At 54.3% G+C, this 18,257-nt stretch overlaps 1 protein-coding gene across 1 annotated transcript in view; it reads left to right on the plus strand.

Annotated features, from left to right (window-relative positions):
* SLCO2B1 (solute carrier organic anion transporter family member 2B1) overlaps positions 1-18,257 on the plus strand; it is a 46,285-nt gene that overhangs the window by 17,595 nt on the left and 10,433 nt on the right. The window contains exons 5-8 of the mRNA XM_056115884.1: positions 2,262-2,501; positions 2,722-2,820; positions 4,431-4,621; positions 14,646-14,748. Of these exons, the coding sequence (XP_055971859.1) occupies positions 2,262-2,501; positions 2,722-2,820; positions 4,431-4,621; positions 14,646-14,748 (633 nt within the window). The remainder of the gene's footprint in view (positions 1-2,261; positions 2,502-2,721; positions 2,821-4,430; positions 4,622-14,645; positions 14,749-18,257) is intronic.

Below are 18,257 nucleotides of genomic sequence, written 5' to 3' on the forward strand. Positions count from 1 at the left end.
AAGTTCCCCACATCACCTGCTCTTCCTCCCAGTCTCACTACACCCTTCCTTCAGACCCGGGGGTCATGGGGGGTGGGGTACAGGGCCGTCTGAGGCAGAGGAGGGAGCCCCACGGGGTCTCACTGGTTGAGGGTCTGCTTGTATGTGGCTGTATTTTTATTTGTTTTGCTTTGGTTTTGTTTCTTAGTTTCATTTTGTTTCGTTTCATTTGTTTTGGGGGCCACACCTGGTGGTTTCAGGGCTCTGTTCTCAGGGATCATTTCTGCTGGGCTCAGGGGACCATGTAGGGTGCCAGGGATCAAACCCAGGTTGGCCGTGTGCAAGATCAGCATCCAACCCACTGTACTATTGCTCTGGTCCCTGTCGCTGGGTTTTAAATGACATCCAGCCTACTGTAGGGTCTTAAATGGAGTAGATCTTCTGGGAATATTTGTGGAGTTCTAATAAAAGTGTCACACACCACTTCCCATGTGCCAGACCCTGTTCTAAGCACTGTGTGTGTCATGCCGTTAATAAAAGATACTGGTGAAAGAAAGAATGAATGTGTGGATGAACAAATCAAAATAATGAAAGAATTGTGAAGACCCTGTCTATCTCATTGGGATTTTGTTGACCCAACCAGCCTGACTATTCCCTTTATTTCTTCTCTCTTCCAAACCCCATTCACCTACCCATCCACCTACTTAACTGCCTCTCCACCATCTCACAACCACTCATCTGTCCATCTCTCTCCACCCATCACCCACCCATCATCCACCCACCCATCTATTCATTCATCCATCCACCCCCCCACCCATTCATCCACCTATCTGTCTATCCATCCACTAGTGGTACACTTTGGGAGCATCTCTCACACCCTCACGTTGACCAGTCAGCAAGGCAAATGCATCGTGACCCCCTTAGAGGAGCAAAGAAATTGAGGCCCAGAGAAGGAAGCCTCTGCCCAAGATCTTGGTGCCATGCCCTGCCCAGGGCCCTGGTTCAGAACAACTGACCTATCCCACATCCTATAGAACTTCCTTTCTCAGTGGCCGTTGTCATTATCAAGGCTGTCAGTCCAGGTAGTATGGGAGCCAGGTCTGGGCCTTGACCTAGGTCCTGTGGAATTTTCTAGGCAGTCAGCTCTGGGAGGACGCAGTTCATAGTCAGGTCTCCAGGAAAGGGTCAGCCTCTTCAACAACTATATTTGGGATGATAATGATAGGATTAAGAGTTCCTAGAATTTGCTCACCAAATATTTGTGACTTTCAGGGAATAAGCATCTGGAACTAAATGTAGAAACCACACACACACACACACACACACACACACACGCACACGCACACGCACACACACATACCCCACCACCACCACTACCACCACCACCACACACACCATACACACCACACACACATACACCACACACCACACACACACACACACACACACACACTTCTTAACTGCTCTCTGCCTTTGTGCCCTGAGCAACACCAAAACAAAGGTTCATCCCTCCCTAATCCAGCTGCCACTGTCCTTTCTGTCCGGCTCAGCCCTCAGCCTGGCCTGTGATGCCGCTGAGCAGAACCCTCAGGTCCCTCACTTTGTATGTGCTGGGTCCTCTCTCTGGAACTGCCTCCTCACTCTCCCTCTGGGAAATCTTGTTTATTCTTCTTGGCCCAGTCTAGACTCTACCTCTTGTGACACCCGACCCCCTGGAACCCCTCAACTATTCCCCATGCCTCCACTCAGCAGGATACTTGGGGGCTTTCAGAGCATGGCCTGGAAGCTACCCTGCCAGTTCCCATCCCGATCGTACCCTTGTCAGTCTGAGCATCAGCTTCTGCATCAGTGAAAGGGGGGCTGAGAGCACCCAGGCCCTAAGTTCTTGGGGGAGATGGGGAGAGGAGTCATCAAACTCTTAGTTACACCAACCTTGGCAAAGCACCTGCAGCCACACATTGAGGGAGCACTGAGTCATGGGGCAGTGCCTATAGAGGACCAGCTTGGATCGCCAGCAACTCACAGTCCCCCAAATACAGAGCTGGGAGTAAACTCTGAGCACCACTGGCGTGAGCCCCTCAATAAAAACTGGGGGTGCCACATTCAGCAGTACTCAGGGCTGGACCCTGACTCAGGAATAACTCCTGGAGGGACTCAGGGGTAGAACCCAGCTCAGCCACATGCATGGCAAGAGCATCCTCCACTGCACTCTTTGTCCAATAAGAACGCAGACATGCAGAGCCCCAGCCTTGTCAGCAGTGCACGTCTGCTTTTCTTCTCAGAGAGCGCACTGCAGGACGCGGAGGACTCCCTGTGTGTGCCCACCACCACGGGGCCCGCCTTTGCGTCCACCCCCTCCAACAGCAGCTGCTCCAGCCGCGCTGAGACGAAGCACCTGACAGTCGTGGCCATCATGTTCGTGGCGCAGACCCTGCTGGGCGTGGGCGGAGTGCCCATCCAGCCCTTCGGCATCTCCTACATCGATGACTTTGCCCACCAGAGCAACTCGCCCCTCTACCTGGGTGAGGATGGGCCGCCCCTTGGGCAGCTGAACGGGAGGCCCTGGGGCAACGGGGGCAAGGGGCCTGAGTCTCTGTTCTCTGCCCTGCATGGGCAGGAAAGCTTGGGAGGACTCTGGGCCACCTCCCAGGTCCAGGCAGGTGGACCGGGTTGTGGGAAGTTGGGGCACCAACTGGCAGAGGGAAGTGGACTGCAGAGATGTGACCAAGCTCCCCATTGCAGGAGTGCTGTTTGCGATCACCATGATGGGGCCTGGCCTGGCCTACGGGCTGGGAGGCCTCATGCTGCGTCTCTACGTGGACATTGACCGCATGCCACCAGGTGAGCCTCGAGACACACAGCTGTCCCCGCACCCTCTGACATTTACCGGCCTGAAGCAAAGGCAGTAACCCCAGACCCTGGACAGGCCTCTTTTATTTGGCAGTGGGGGGCATACCCAGCGATGCTCAGGGGTTACTCCTGGTTCTGTGCTCAGGAATTACTCCTGGTGGTGCTGAAGGGACCATATGGAATGCCGGGGGTCGAACTCAGGTCAGCCGCATGCAAGGCAAGCGCCCTCCCCACTATGCTATCATCCTGGCCTCGAGGACAGGCCTCTTAGCCTCTCTGGGTCTCGGCCATCCTCAGTCCTGCTGGCCTTCCACAGCTGTTCCCGTGAAGTGACGGGAGAAACTAGCTTTTTGTTGCTCTCTCCCTGTCTCCCGGGGCCCTGTTAGGTTCTTCGTGGGAAGGGCACCACCAGCTCCCTGTGACTAGGAGGAGTCAGACCCAGCTGATATGAGACATGCTGCTTCTGGCCTCCTCAGAGTCTGGGGCCAGGGTCAAAGACACCAATCAGGTCCCTGATGTGGGTGGCAGCCAGGGTGAGCTGAAGCTCACATCGATGATACGACATATCACAATACGACAGTCACAGTGATGGGAAGAAAGGCAGAAGCCTGCTGAGCTAGGTCTGGCTGTTCTGCCTGTGTTCATTTCTAGAATGTTCTCCTTGACCCTACGGATGAGGTGCCACTTTCTGTATGTTATAGAGGAAGAAGCTGAGACACAGAGGTTAAGCGACTTACCCAAGTCTTGGGTAGGAAGGAAATTCAGACCCCGCCAATTCTGTGACCTTGGCCACTACACATATTGCTTTTAGTAGTTGAGAAAACGGGCTGGAACAATAGCACAGCGGGTAGGGTGTTTGCCTTACACGCGGCTGACCCAGGTTCGATTCCCAGCATCCCATATGGTCCCCCGAGCACCGCCAGGAGTAATTCCTGAGTTCAGAGCCAGGAGTAACCCCTGTGCATTGCCGGGTGTGACCCAAAAAGCAAAAAAAAAAAAAAAGTACTTGAGAAAACATAAAGGCCAGAAAGATAGCCCAGGCTTTAAGGCACCTGCCTGGTATGCGCCAAGCCCCGCTGAATCCCCAGCACCGCCAGGATTGACTCCTGAACACAGAACCTGGAGGAAGCCTTGAGCACCACCAGGTGTGGGAAGATAGAAAGAAAAAGGAGAGGGGCCAGAGAGATAATACAGCGGGTAAGGCACTTGTTTTATACACGGCCAATTGGGGTTCAATCCCCAGTATCCCATATGGTCCCGTGAGCTCCACCAGGAGTGACTTCCAGAGTACAGAGCCAGGAGTAAACCCTAAGCAACCCCAGCAAGGCCCAAAGAGAAAGACAGAGACAGAGAGAGAGAGAGAGAGAGAGACAGAGAGAGAGAGAGAGAGAGAGAGAGAGAGAGAGGTGGGGGGAGAAAAAATAAATCAGGAAAGGTTCAGACACTTGCATTAGGTCACAAGGGTCTCATAGGCTACAAGGCCACACCAGTACCCTGTGTACTGGCCCAGACCATCTCCTATGTCAGAACCTGTCCTGTGATGGTGGCTGAGGACCCACAGCCCATCCTGCCCCTCATGTGCCCATCGTCTTCTCTTCTAGGTGGGATCAGCCTGACTTCGAAGGACCCCCGATGGGTGGGTGCCTGGTGGCTGGGCTTCCTCATCGCTGCCAGTGCAGTGGCCCTGGCTGCCACCCCCTACTTCTTCTTCCCCAGGGAGATGCCCAAGGAGAAGCATGAGCTCCGCTTCCGGCGCCGGGGCTTGGCAGTGGCCGCCTCACCATCTAACAATGTAAGACCCCTGGACCCACTGTGTGCCAGGCCCCCGCTCCAGAGCCAGCCAGGGCAGTGCAGGGTTCCCCGAGCCTGCTGGAGCAGGCTGTTCATCCTAGTGGGAGATGGGGTGCAACCCCCATGCTTCACCGTGAAGGCTGTAGCTGTAGGCGTGCTATAGCCCTGGTGGAAACTGGGAGGACGGGAGCAGGCAGGAGGGACTGTCGGATTGACGTCAAGAGAAGAGATCTGTGGGCGATGACTTGGGGTCTTGTTAGGGTGGGGAGGACAGGCCCGGCTCCATCTCCCCCCTATCCCGTGAGACCCAACAAGTTTTGTCACTGCGGGCCCAAGCCTGACTGTCCAATGGCCTCTGGAGGATGACAGCCACCAAGTCGCCAAGAGGGAGCAGGCGGAGGGACAGCACCCATTCCCCCTGGGGTGGCCCGGCGACAGTAACCTACTGCGGGGTCCGGACACATTTCTGACAAAAGCCTCTGGGTTTCGAGATTTGTTTCTGAGTCTCTGGGATCAAGGCCATTGAGCAGCTTGATGAGGAGCCTCTCTGGCGACTTGGTGGCTGTCATCCTCCAGAGGCCATTGGACAGTCGGGCTTGGGCCCACAGTGACGAAACTTGTTGGGTCTCACGGGATGGGGGGGAGGTGGAGCCGGGCCTGTCTTCCCCACCCCAATGAGACCCCAAGTCATCGCCCGTGAATGGCCTCTTTGGCTCCTCATCAAGCTGCTCAACGGCCATGATCCCAGAGACTCAGGAGCAGATCTCTAAACCCAGCGGCTTTTGGCAGAAATCCCTCCAGATTTAAGTGTTAAAATTTCGGAATTTCAAAACCACATGGCCCTACTGTAGCCACACGACATCATATGTTATTCATAACCAGCAATAGAACACAAATTGTCTATTGCTGCCTTTTCAGCATATCTGAGTGTTGGGGTAAATCTCAAATAATAATGGTGGGCCTGGTGTCGAAATATTGAATGTGATCAAAGTAGAGAGAGAGAGAGAGTAATGTGGAGATCATCTGCCCCACAGGCAGGGGGAGGGTGTGGGATGGGGGTATACTGGGATTTTTGGTGGTGGAGAATGGGCACTGGTGAAGGTACGGGTGTTTCATTGTATGACTGAGACTTAGACCCAAAAGCTTTGTAACTGCTCTCACGGTGATTCAATAAATAAAATTATAAAAAAATGGAAAAAGAAAAAAAAAGTAAGGTGGAGTTTATGCACAATTCAATCAGCTAATCAGTGGCTGAATAAATAGCAGTACTCCTACAAAAAAAAAATTAAAAAAAAAAAAGAGAAGAGATCTGGGCTGGAAATATGTACAGGAGCAGGAGGAACATTCCAGGCGTGGAAAGAGCTTGGGCAAAGCTGTCAGCTATAGAAATGGATGTGGCCTGGGGTTGGAGTCATAGTACAGCAAGAGGATAGGGCACTTACCATGCACGTGGCCGACCCCGGTTCAATCCCCGGAACCTAGTATGGCCCCTTAAGCACTGCCAGGAGTGATGCCTGAGTGCAGAATGATGAGTGAGCCCTGAGCACCACTGGATGTTGGCCAGAAACAAAACTAAGAAATGAATGGGGCTTTCTCAGCGGCCATAGGGGGATGGGGGAGTACAGAGTGTCCTGGAGCCAGTGGCATGCGGGGCACTGCTGCTCTGAGTCTGCAGAGACTCGCATCGGCACAAGGACTTCCTGGTAAGGAGCAATTGTCCAGGTGCTTAGGGCTAGCTTTTCCTTGATGGGGGGCTGATTGGGACCATAGCTGGCAGTGCTCAGGGACTTCTCGGCAGTGCTCGGGGACAGCGCAGTACTGGGGATCAAACCCAAACCTTCCACATGCACAGCATGGACTCAACCCATTAAGATGTCTCTCTGGCCCCTTCCTAGCCCCCACTTCCTAGTGGGACAGGAGGCTCCTCGGAGGAGGACTGAGGCCCAGCAGGTGCTGGGACAGACCAGGACCACTACACTGAACAGAAAAAATGACTCCAGGCAGGGGGGCTCCAAGTGTCTCAGGGACCCACAAACCCGAGGCCTGAGCCACAATATCTGTATTTGCTCCTAAATACAAAGGAAAATGACCCAGTAGAAAATATTCCATAAAAACTTGGGGCCGGAGTGATAGTACAATAGGTAGAGCATTTACCTTGCACACAGCTGACCCAGGTTCAATTCTTGGAATCCCATATGGTCCCTCAAGCACATCCAATAGTGATTCCTGAGTGCAAAACCAGGAGTAACCTCTGAGAACCACCAGGTGTGGGCCCAAATAAAGAGAGGAAGAAAGAAAAAAAGAGAGAGGGAGGGAGGGAGGGAGGGAGGGAGGGAAGATGAAAGGAAAGGGAGGAAGGAGGGAAGGAAGGAAGGAAGGAAGGAAGGAAGGAAGGAAGGAAGGAAGGAAGGAAGGAGAAAGAGAGAAATAAAATATTCTATAAAAGCCCGATCCTATGACATTCAATGTCCTTGACAACTCAGGCACGTGCCACCCTGGCCTGCCACCATGCCCTGGACATTCTTTTTCCCCATGTGCGGGAGTGTAGAGAGAAAGTTCCCTTTTCCTCACCCCAGTTCTTCTGTGAGCAAGCAGATCTGTGGGGTGACCACTTCTCTTGGAAATCAGGCCGGCCTCCTACGAGTCAGCTCAATTCAGACAGAATCCCGTTGGAGACTGTCTCTGGCCCCATAGGCCTCACTACCCCGCCCCCCAACTTCAGACATCAATCCAAGTGGTTCCCAGGTTGCCCCACACTTCTAGTCAGAACACGAACGAGAAGCAGCCCTGCCTGTTCCCTCCTGGCATCTGATCCCTCGCTAGAACACCTCCCAGACGCTAGGGACGTTTACATGCATTCATTCATTCATGCACATAGATTAACAATGAATCCATACCTGAGCAGACACCTGAGCCCCATGAAAGGAGCATTGACCAATCTGGACCCTCCTAGAACTGTGAACAGGGGTGGGGTGAGGGCCTCAGTCATCAGCTGCTCCCTCCACTCTGCCCTCTTTGGAGAACGGGCAAGGCTCGAGAGTGACAGCTTCTAATCATGGCGCCCACTCCTGTGCCTCCATTACACCACAGTCACCCTGTCCGGGTTGGGGATGGCACAGGAGTTAGGGTGCATGTATGCTGGCATCCCCAGAGCTCGGTTCGGGCTGGTCCTGGGAGCCATCTGGCCTGACTGCAGGAGAAGCAGTGGGGGGTGGCCCTTGGCCCCCCAGCACCATAAACAGGCAGATAAGCAAGCTGTTATCTCCGATCACCCAGGAAATACTAGGGATTTAGATTTAGGAGCTTACTGTCAGATGCTGGGAGTTTACGAAATTGCAAAGGGCTAGAGTGTTTTGTGCCAGGAACAGGGGTCAAAGACTAAATATTAGAACAAGAGTCCCCCACAGCACACCTAACCATGAGATTTTTAGAGGACTGAGGCAGAACTTGTAGCAGGGTCTTTATGAATATATATTTCTTTATGTTTAGGGAAAAATCGATATTTATTTCTTCTTTCATTAGGGAGGTGATTGGTTTAAAAACATCATCCATTAATGCTGAGTCATTCTAATTTTCTTGGTTTTGGGTTTTGTTTTGTTTTGTTTTCCTGAAGTAATTAGAATTTTGAAAGGGCAGTTTCTAAAACTCTTGTCAAATATTTGCAGCAAAAAATAATTCTAGTTCCAGGACTGGAGCAATGTACAGAGGGTAGGGCATTTGCCTTGCACACACACGGTCGACCCAAGTTCAATCCCCAGCACCCCACATGGTCCCCCGAGCCAGGAGTAATTCCTGAGTACAGAACCAGGAGTAACCCCTGAGCATCGCCGGGTGTGACCCAAAAGGCAAAAAAAAAAAAAAAAAAAAAGTTCAATGGCAGGTTGGTACATTGGAGTAGGTTTCCTGGACTGTGAACTAGAGATTTTTGGGGCTCAGAGGAAGGGCTGAAAGTAGCTCTGCCCAGAAAAGCTGGCATCCCTCTCCTGACCCCAGACTAGGCTGCCCTCCTGAGCTCGGCCCTGTGGGAGCAGAGGACCCATGGCTGGGAAGAGCCAAAGAACAGAAGCTTCATACTGTCAGCAGGGACCGGGGGCCAGCTAGCCCTCTCCGCCACCACCCGGGGCCCAGCAGGCAGCCTGGGGAGAGGGGAGCAGGCTGCCCAGGGCTGTCGCTCTGGCTCAGGCAGAGAAAAGCTGGCCAGGGAGGAGAGCCACAGCGGGGAGGTGGGTGCTAGGGGTGGGGGCCTGAGTCCAGCAGGAGGGAGACAGTGCAGGTCCCTGCTTGGGGACTTCCCAGAGACAGTGGGGGCCCAGCAAGGCCTAGCAAGGCCCAGCAGGGGAAGCAGCGTGAGGAGGGAAGATGACTGGGAACAGACAGCCCCTCTCGGCAATGTCTAGCTTGGCCTTGGGCAGCATCTGGAGGAAACAGGGTTTCTGGAACTCGGGGAAGAGCAGGTAGAAGTGGAAGTGGACACGGAGGAAGGAGAGAGCCTGGGTCATCTCGGGGGGTCACAAATCGTCCCGATGTTGGGGCCAAAGTTTGAACGAGAAGGGCAGCCCCTGGGATTTGGATGGATCGAGTGGGGAGGGCATGCAATGTTTGCCTCCAGGGGACTTGGTCACAGGTCAGCCCCGTGACCCTGAGGGGTCAAGCCATTTGCCTCTCCTGTCCAACCCTGGCTGGTGTGGGGGTTGGATTCCTGGGACCACGTCTCTGCCTGTGGGGTCTGAGGACCTGCATCACCCCTGACCCCAGCAGTTCCCGGCAGGGATCCCACGGCCCCATACAGTGATGCCCCGTATAGTGACACCCCGTACAGTGACACCCTATACAGTGATGCCCCGTACAGTGATGCCCCATACAGTGATGCCCAGACAGTGATGCCTCGGATAGTGACACCCCGTACAGTGATGCGTCAGTACTCTGGCTCTCAGCTGTGAGCCTGTCTGGCTGTCTGAATTCATCCATCAGCGGCATGGAGAGGGAGTGAGGAGGGAAGGGGGCGAGAGGTGCTTAAAAAAGAACTGGGGGCTGAGAATACCATGCTCTGCTTGCAGCAGCTTTGAGGCCATAAATATTGATGTGGGGAGGGACTGTCCCCGGGCCAGGCTTGCCCTGCTCACCAAGGCCGCTGGAGGGGTAGGGTGGGCGCTCAGAGGACCAGCCCCGTGAGGTGGAATCAGCTTCCCTCCATGTTGGGGTCCCGGGTCCCGGGACAAGGGATACATCTCTACCTTCTGCAGGTAGACAGAGAAGGTAGAAGAGGAAGCTCGAGACAGTCCCTCTCGGCACCCTAGAGTAAACGCAGTCTGGGGAGCTGGGACGCTACTTGGTGGGGTGTGTTTGTTTCACCGACACAGCCCCGGATCTCACTTCTGGTGGTCACACACAGTGGAAGCCATTTTCCATGGTAGCCAGGAGCTGCTGGAATTATTCTGATTGGTTTGTTTTTGTTTGGGAGTAGCTGTCTGCAAGCCCCTTACCCTTGTACTAACTCTCTGACTCTAGAGGTGTTGCTGGAATGTTAGAGCAGAATGTCTGACTCAGCAGTCTCTGGCCTCAATCTCCTTGTCTGGAGAATGGGCTGAAGATGAGCCAAGAGCTGCCAGCTTTCCTCTAGCCTCCTTCCAGTACATTCTATAGAAGTTTTACGGTAGCTCACACCGAGAGAAAGAGCAGGAGAGACTCTCCATTGATGCCCTCAGGGAACCATAGGTTGTTCTAAGCCCTTTGCAGGAACCATCTCAATGACTACTCAGACCACTCCCACCCCCTGTCCCGAAATAGAGGGGCTCACAGCTGAGTGAGTCTGGAGATTAAACACCCTGATCGTAGGACTTGTGGCTGGCAGAGCCTCTGCAGGACCCGTGCTGCCTCTCTCAGTCAAGGCATGTGCCATCCCAACTCCATGCCCAGCACCCCAGAAGGGCCCAGCCTGAGCACAGAGCCAGAAGCCAGCCCTAGGCACCACCAGGAGTGGCCCAAAACAAACCCGATAAGACAGGATCCTACAACAGAAAGAGAGAAAGGAGGGTGAATGCTGTTGGAGCGAAGTCAGGGTGTGTTGAGAGATGCTTCTGGGCTTCTGAGTTCTCTGGCTGAGGGAACCTGGCCACAGGGCCTGGGGCCCCTGGGCACGGGAGCTGCTCACAGAAGGAAGTGGATCCTTTGCTCACAGATGCTAGCTCCGGTTGGCTTTTGATCAAGTAGCTAGAAATAGGACCGCCCTTGCCTTGGGGAGAGGAAGCTAAACACGGCCCGCCCAGGGCTGCTTTTTCCTTGCACTGATTCCGGGTGAGTGACCGGACCTGAGGGCTGGAGAGGTTCCACCATAGGCCTGGAGACAGAGCCCAGGACGGAGCCCTCAAGGACCCACTTCCTGGGTGGATGACAGCTCCTGGGTGCTACAGACCAGCAGGATGGAGCCCACCCTCAGTGCCCCAGGCCAGCAATGCCTGAGGCAGGCTTGCTGCATGCTGGAGGGGAAGTTCCCTCCGCTCCCTGGTGGGGCTGCTGACCTGGACAAAGCCCAGCCAGATGGGCCACAGCAGAGCCCCCTTGGAGCCCAGGCCACCACTTCCTGTTCCTGAGCCCACTATTAGTCAGAAGTTCACCACAGATCAGGCTGTGGACAGACACCTGCCACGGGCAGAGATGGGAGCGGGCAGGGTCAGAGCTGAGTCCACTGATGGAGCTGGGCCCTCAGGCTCCTGCCCCAACACGCTGGCCCCCCACCCCGTCTCCAGGCTCTCTCCCTCCCACCTCTGCCTGCTCTCAGTGCCCCTGATTGGCTCTGCTCCCTCCCTGCTCCCAAGAGAGAGATGATGCAAAAGGTTGAGACATTGCTCTGGCTGCCAGAGGCCCCGGTTCAGTTCGCAAACCTACTCCGGAGCAACCCCAAGCACTAAAGCAGGAGTATCCCCCGAGTACCGTGGGGTGTGACCCCCCCTCCAGATATCCTCTTCCTTCCTTCCTAATCCCAAACCTCAGTTTCTCCCTGATGTCTTCCCTGAACCCTCAGCCCCTGAAAGTCTGTGCTTCTGCTCCCCTCTGCTGTTTGTTCTTGAGTTTTGGCGTCAAACCTGGCCATGCTCAGGGGTTACTCCTGGCTCGACACTCAGGAATTACTCTTGGTGGTGCTCAGGGGACCCTATGGGATGCCAGGGATGGAACCTGGCTGTGCCTTACCCTCTGTACCATCATTTTGACCCCCTCTGCTGTTTTTCAGGACACGAAATCGGCTTTCCGAATCTGCTCTACTGGTGACTCCTTGGTGACCCAGTTAGGGCCTCAGTTTTCCCTTCTGTTAAAAAGGTGCAGGAATGAAGCTATCCCTCCATGATTTGAAAGCTGAATGTGGGTATGATGTGGTAGTTTATTCTGGGGGCTGAGAATGCTGAAAAGTTTTGCAATATAAACAGTAATAATGTTCCCACCACCCCCACAATGAAAACCCTACAAAATCTTAGGAAATCGAATATCTACTTTTGAAAAGTCGGAGTCCCCACATCCCTACACGAGAGGTTGTGGGCACGGTGGTGGCATGATGAGCATGGGAAAGTGCGGTGTGGCTGGCTTGGGGGATAAAGATGACAACAGATGACCACGTGCTGGCTTTCCTGTTTACATGAGCCAAGGAACCCCAGGCAGAAGCAAAACTCAAGAGATAAAGAGCTTCCTGTCTCTCTGTCTCTGTGTCTCTCTGTCTCTGTCTCTCTGTCTCTGTCTCTCTGTCTCTGTCTCTCTCTCTCTCTCACTCTCTCTCTCTCTGTGTCTCTCTCTCTCTCTCACTCTCTCTCTCTCTCTCTCTCTGTCTCTCTCTCTCTCTCTTAGATTTGAATCAAGCCCTGTTTGGTGCTTCTCTCCTCCAAGAACAGAGATTGCACTTATCTTGTGTTCCGTTGAATCCTGCAGGTGTGTATTGTGGGTGAGCCTGCCCCGCCCTTAGATAAATGCTCAAGTTGGTGGGGCAGGGGGTGGGAGGGGGGCTACCCTGCTCTGGGGAGCAGTGCCACTGCAGATGCCCTCTGCCTCGGGGAGCAAGGGAGGGAATCTGGGACCTTCCTGCCACCCACACACTCCACACTCTCTTCTGGACTGGGAAAGGAACAAGAAGAGTCTCTCTCTTTCTCTCTCTCTTTCTCTCTCTCTTTCTCTCTATCTATCTCTTCCCCACCCCCACGCTTGACGAATTATTTTTAAATTTTTTAATACTTATAATCCTTACAAATCTCATTTTTATCCTTTGTAACAGGCTCTTCTATTCCATTTTGCAGTGAAATAACAATGCCTATTTTAGGGGGTCAGATAGACTGATTCTCTTTAAGGCAGGGGCGTACATATCATTCTAAGTGTTCTAGGAGCCATATTCAAAGAAAATAGAATTAATTGGGGAAACTATATTTATTTTACTTAACCCACTAGACCAAAGATATTCTGTTAGCCTATCCTAAATATGAACAATGAGCTGTTTTCTAATGCATTTTGCTAACTAACCCTTAGAAACCCCATGTGTGCTTTGCACCATCACGGTTCCAGAGCTCTGGGTCCACATGGGGCTGGTGGCTCCTGCCTCAGCTAGCCCAGCTCCGGGGCCTCTCACACACAACTGAGGCGCCAAGTGCTGATGGCAGGCCCCTACATACCGAACCACAAAGGTGACTCCTTGTTCGGCCAAACCTTCAACTCGCAGGGTTTTGCCGATAAAGCAGGAGTTTCCTCCTCAGTCGAGTTTGAGATCCCATCCGAGTCTTGCGAAGCCGGACATTGACCTCTGAGCTGGCTCCTGTATAAGGGCCAGCGAGGAGGACCAGGTCCCTGCAGGCAGAGCCCCCAGCCAGGCGTTCCCAGACCCTCTCTTCTACCTGCTCGCCCAGGGAAAACGTCCGCCAGCTCTGGGCCAGCGCAATCTAAGAGCACATCTGCCTCTCGGGAGCGATGCCCATGGGGATGAAGTTCTCACTTTCCCCCCTGTGAGTCAGACCTGGATGCGGTCAGCCAGTGGGAACCGTCTCTTCCGCACTTTCTTTCTTCGATATTTATTGATATTTATCAGACAGCGGTTGCGTTGCTGCAGGTCCTGTGCTAGGCGCCAGGGTTTCGAAAGAGAGCACGAACCCTGCTTTTGGAGAGCCAGGCCCAGTCGGGGAGCACACATGAAAGCTTGTGTAAGACCCAGAGAGCTTCACTCTTTCAGGAAATCAATGCAATGGTGACTGGAAACTCCACACTGAGAGCTTCCTGCCCATCCCTGCCATGGTGGCCGAGTGACAAGCTAGGACAGAGGCTGTGTTGCAGGGGGTGGTGAGGCCTGTGGTAGGGACAGCCGTCGTGGTGTTAGAGGCGGTGATCATGGCTGGGGTCACCCTGAGCGCCACGAGGGGCTGGTGATTTTGGAGGTGGGGTGGCAGTGAAGAATTGCACTGGGGTTGGCAACATGACAGACCACGCGAATAGGAAGGGCTGTGTCAGAGCTGTAGAGACAGCACAGCGGCCAGGACGCATACCTCAACGTGGCCAACCTGGACTCAATTCCGGGCACCCCATATGGTCACCGGAGCCCTGTCCGGGGTCAGCCCTGAGCACTTCTGGGTGTGGCTCCAGAGTAGAAAAGAAAACAAACAGAAAAGCACAGTATCAGTCTTTTTATTCATATCATATCCGGGAGGTGGAGGGAGTGCTCTCTCGGGAGAAACAATGATGATGGTGGTTGTAGGGTTCATTTCCAGGAGAACTGGGGGTGATTATTAGAATGTGAAGAATGTCAAAAGTTGAATCAGAGGAATTCTGTTCAGTCTTTGTAAATACTGGCTTAAGTATCTCAGAACAAGCATCAGAACAAGTATCTAAGTATCTGGAACACTGTAGGTGGGGGGTTGGGGCTGGAGGGATAATGGCTCCTGATGGGGGCCCTGCCCCTCGCCCAGAACCTTCCTTTCCCACGGTCCTTAACCCCTGCCCACAAACAACAGGGCAGTGCAGAGTGCCTTTGTCTGGCTGACAGCGTCGGTTCCGTGTTTCTCCAGGATGAGGACCTTCCCCGTGAGCAGAGCCCTGGAGAGGTCCCAGAGAAGCGAGAGGGCTTAGCCCAGATGGCGCCTGACCTGACTGTGGTCCAGTTCATCAAAGGTCGGTGAGCGCGGCGGGGCTATGGGACACAGGAGGCCAGGCCAGCCCCAAGCCTTTCCTGCCTTCTCCATCCTTCTTCCCAGCTGATGGCCTCTTGGTTCATTCCCCAGCATATTTGCTCCCACGATGCTCTATGTCTGCCACATCATTTTTTATTGCGATCGATCCCAATCTCCCTCATCCTGGTAGGCCCAGCTCAGGGACTCTCTCTCCTTCCTCTTCACTCTCCGGCCTCTCCTCTACCCCAACCCTCAGACTGCCCAGCCCTTGTCCAGCCCTTCTCGGAAGCAGCGAGTTCCCACAGGTCAGGGCCTGTGCTGACTCCGCTAGGCCCTTCTCCTTGCCCCAAACAGGAGGCTGCAGTAAATATTTACTCCATCTCTAGGCTGCGGCCTGGGTGAAGGGCTCTTTGGAGCCAAACCCAACAGCCTCAGCTCGGCTGTGGGTCCTGGCCCTCCTCTGGGCCTTTATTTTCCCTTTTGCATAGTGAGGGCTGGACCCAAGGGTGTAAGATTCGTCTCCTGGGGCCCACGGCGGAGAGGGCGTTTGCCTTGCGCTCTCTGACCTCAGGTGACCCCAGCTGCTGGAACAGCCCTATGTGCTGTGCTGCTCCGGAGGAGACTTTATTCATCACTGCTTGGGCTCCTGCCCAGAGGGAACCTGGGGCAGCTGCTCCGATTGGAACCTGGGGTGGGGTGCGGGGGCCAGATTGCCTCTGGTGATTGCAGCTTCTACCTGAGTCTGGAGCACACCTGGGCAGAGCTGGAGACAGTCCCTCACACTTCCTGCCCAACTCCAGAGGGACCAGTCTGACCTTGAGTCTTGAGGCTTGGCCCTAAGGCCTCTGGAACGCTGTGTGTGTGTGTGTGTGTGTGTGTGTGTGTGTGTGTGTGTGTGTGTGTGTATGTTGGGGGAGAGAAGGCACGGGCAGAGGGAGGGAGGAGAAGTCATGGGTTGTCAGCTGGAGGAGGAGGCCTGGGGGAAGCCAGTCTGATGAGGGAGACACAACCCCTGAGCTGGGGGAGGTCCCTGTCTGATGGGGGAGACAGCCGCTGAGTGGAGGAATCCCAGAGGTTCCCAGAGGAGGGTCTTCTGAGGAAGGAGACAGACTGAGGGGGCGCTAGGGGGGCACTGTATTCAGCTATGGGCAGACTCGCTTTGCCCTGGAAATCCCCCTGGCATGCCATTCAGTAACCCCCTTTCTCTGTCCCAGGGTGAGACTGCCCTGCTAAAGACAGCACAGTTCCAAGACTAGCACAGGAGAAGGGCGTGAAGATGGGATGAGGGGACCCTCAGGCATCGGGCACAGGACCAAGGGGTGGTGGGTGCAGAAAGTGAGAACAGAAAGGAGCCGGGGAGTCAGAGGCTCCAGTCCTTGCCCTGGCCTTGGATGAGCTCCCACCTCTGCCTGGACCCTACAAAGAGGCACCTGGACAGCCTGGTGCAACCCAGGCCTCTCCTGGCCAGGGTCCTGGTAGCGGGAGGGCAACCAGCACCGCTCCCTGTGGTTCACAGAACCCAGGCACATGTGTGCCCACCTCACACCCCGCCCAAAGCATCCACTTGTGGCAAGTAACCAGAGCCAGGAAGCCGACTTGGGCCTGAGGAGGGGAAGTTCCACCCCACCCCTGCCTGCAGTGTTTGTCTTTATCTTCTGGCTCCCATGGAAACAGCTGCTGGTCTTAGGAAATCCTTGGGCTTGGCAACACGTTGGCCACAGCATCTCCCCTGACGGAGTGGGAACACAGGGACGTCCCCACTGAGTCATAGGACCCCTTGGCCAGGCCACCACCACCCCCAGCATGAAAGTGATCCTCATCCTTTGCTGTTCCGAAGGCCCTGCCCCACGCCCCTCTCCCTTCGCCTCCTGCTGCTCCTCCTCTTACTAATACAGGGGATGGGGGGGGGGGGGCGCGCACATGGCAGAGCTGACGCATCTAGGAGGTCTCTGGTCGCCCTGGTGCTGATGGCCCAGAGCCCCAAACTGGCACCTACTCTCCATTACATGCCCTTCAGAGGAGCCAACTCTAATGAGGAAATGTCTAAACAAGGCAGCTAGCAGGAGGCGGGGGAGTGGGGGGACCCTGCCCTCAACCCCAGGACGGTTAACTTCTCTCCCTCTCTCCAGGCTTTTGGCCCTGCCAGGAATTCCTTCTCTGTGTTCCCGTTCTCCAGGCCCTTCCATTCTTTCACCCTGTCCCCCCAAGGCCCCCTATGAAGACCCTCAGCATCCGGCCTGCTCAGGCTTCACCTACCCTGGAGGTCTTAGTTTTTTTGTTTTAAAACCCAGTGCTAGTGGGGAGAGGGAGGGCAGGCAGGGCTGGGACCACATTCAGGGCCTCACACACACTAGGTGGATGTTCTGCTCCTCGAGCTGTCTCACAGACCCTCTCTGGAGGTCTTAGAGTCTCAAAGTTTCATCTTTGCTTCATTTAGTTGGTCTGGCCATTCCTTCCTTCCTTCCTTCCTTCCTTCCTTTACTCATTCTCTGCTGTGTGGCTCAGATACTCTAGCTACCGAAAGTATCCTGGCCACACGGCAGAGCCTGGCAAGCTCCCGTGGCTGGTGTATTCGATATGCCAAAAACAGTAACAAGAAGTCTCACAATGGCGACGTTACTGGTGCCCGCTCGAGCAAATCGATGAACAATGGGAGGACAGTGCTACAGGACTACAGGGCTACTCATTCTATGCAGTGCTGGTTTTCTGTCCACTGTAGCCCAGATTCTAGAAATTCAGCAATGAGCACAATAGACAAAAATTCCTGTCTTAAAGCAGTTCTACTCTCATGGGGGAGGGGGGGGAGGCAAAGGACAAACAGACAACAAAAGTCCAGTGTGCAGTCTTTTGGGTAAAGTACAATAGTGAAACATAAAGCAGGGTTAGGGAGGAGAGGCAGGAGTGCAGGACCATGCTGGGGAACGAAGGAACGCCACAAGATGGGAAAATGCTGTGGAGGGATGGGATGAAAAGGACTAGAGGACGGGCCTCTTCTTCATGGGCTGCTCCACCCACCGGATCGCTAGCACAGCGGGGAGGGTGCTTGCCTGGCACACAGCTGACCCGGGTTCGATCCCTAGACCCCATATGGTCCCCCAAGCCCTGCCAGGAGTGATCCCTGAGTGCAGAGCCAGGAGTAACCTCCCAGCATCGTTGAGTGTGGCCCCAAAGAACAGAGGCTAGAGGAGAAAACTTGGATTGAATAAGGAGAACTAAAGAAATGAAATGAGATGGGAGGCGATAAAAACACACACACACACACACACACACACACAACACAATGAAATGCAAGCTAAGGCAAGGGAAGGAAGCAGAAGAATTTCAGAAATGAATTGGCACTGAATGAAAAGGAATCAAACGTCACGGGACACGGGAAATGTCATGGAAAGGGATAGAATTAGGTGCCGGGCAGGGCGGACAGAGAGATAGTACAGTGGATCGGGTGCTTTCCTGGCACGTGGGACACCCAGGTTTGATCCCCAATACCCCCACTGGATTGCCTGAGCACCA

The sequence above is a fragment of the Sorex fumeus genome, unplaced genomic scaffold, assembly GCF_029834395.1.
Source record: "Sorex fumeus unplaced genomic scaffold, SorFum_2.1 ptg000030l, whole genome shotgun sequence".
Taxonomy (NCBI): Eukaryota; Metazoa; Chordata; class Mammalia; order Eulipotyphla; family Soricidae; genus Sorex; species Sorex fumeus.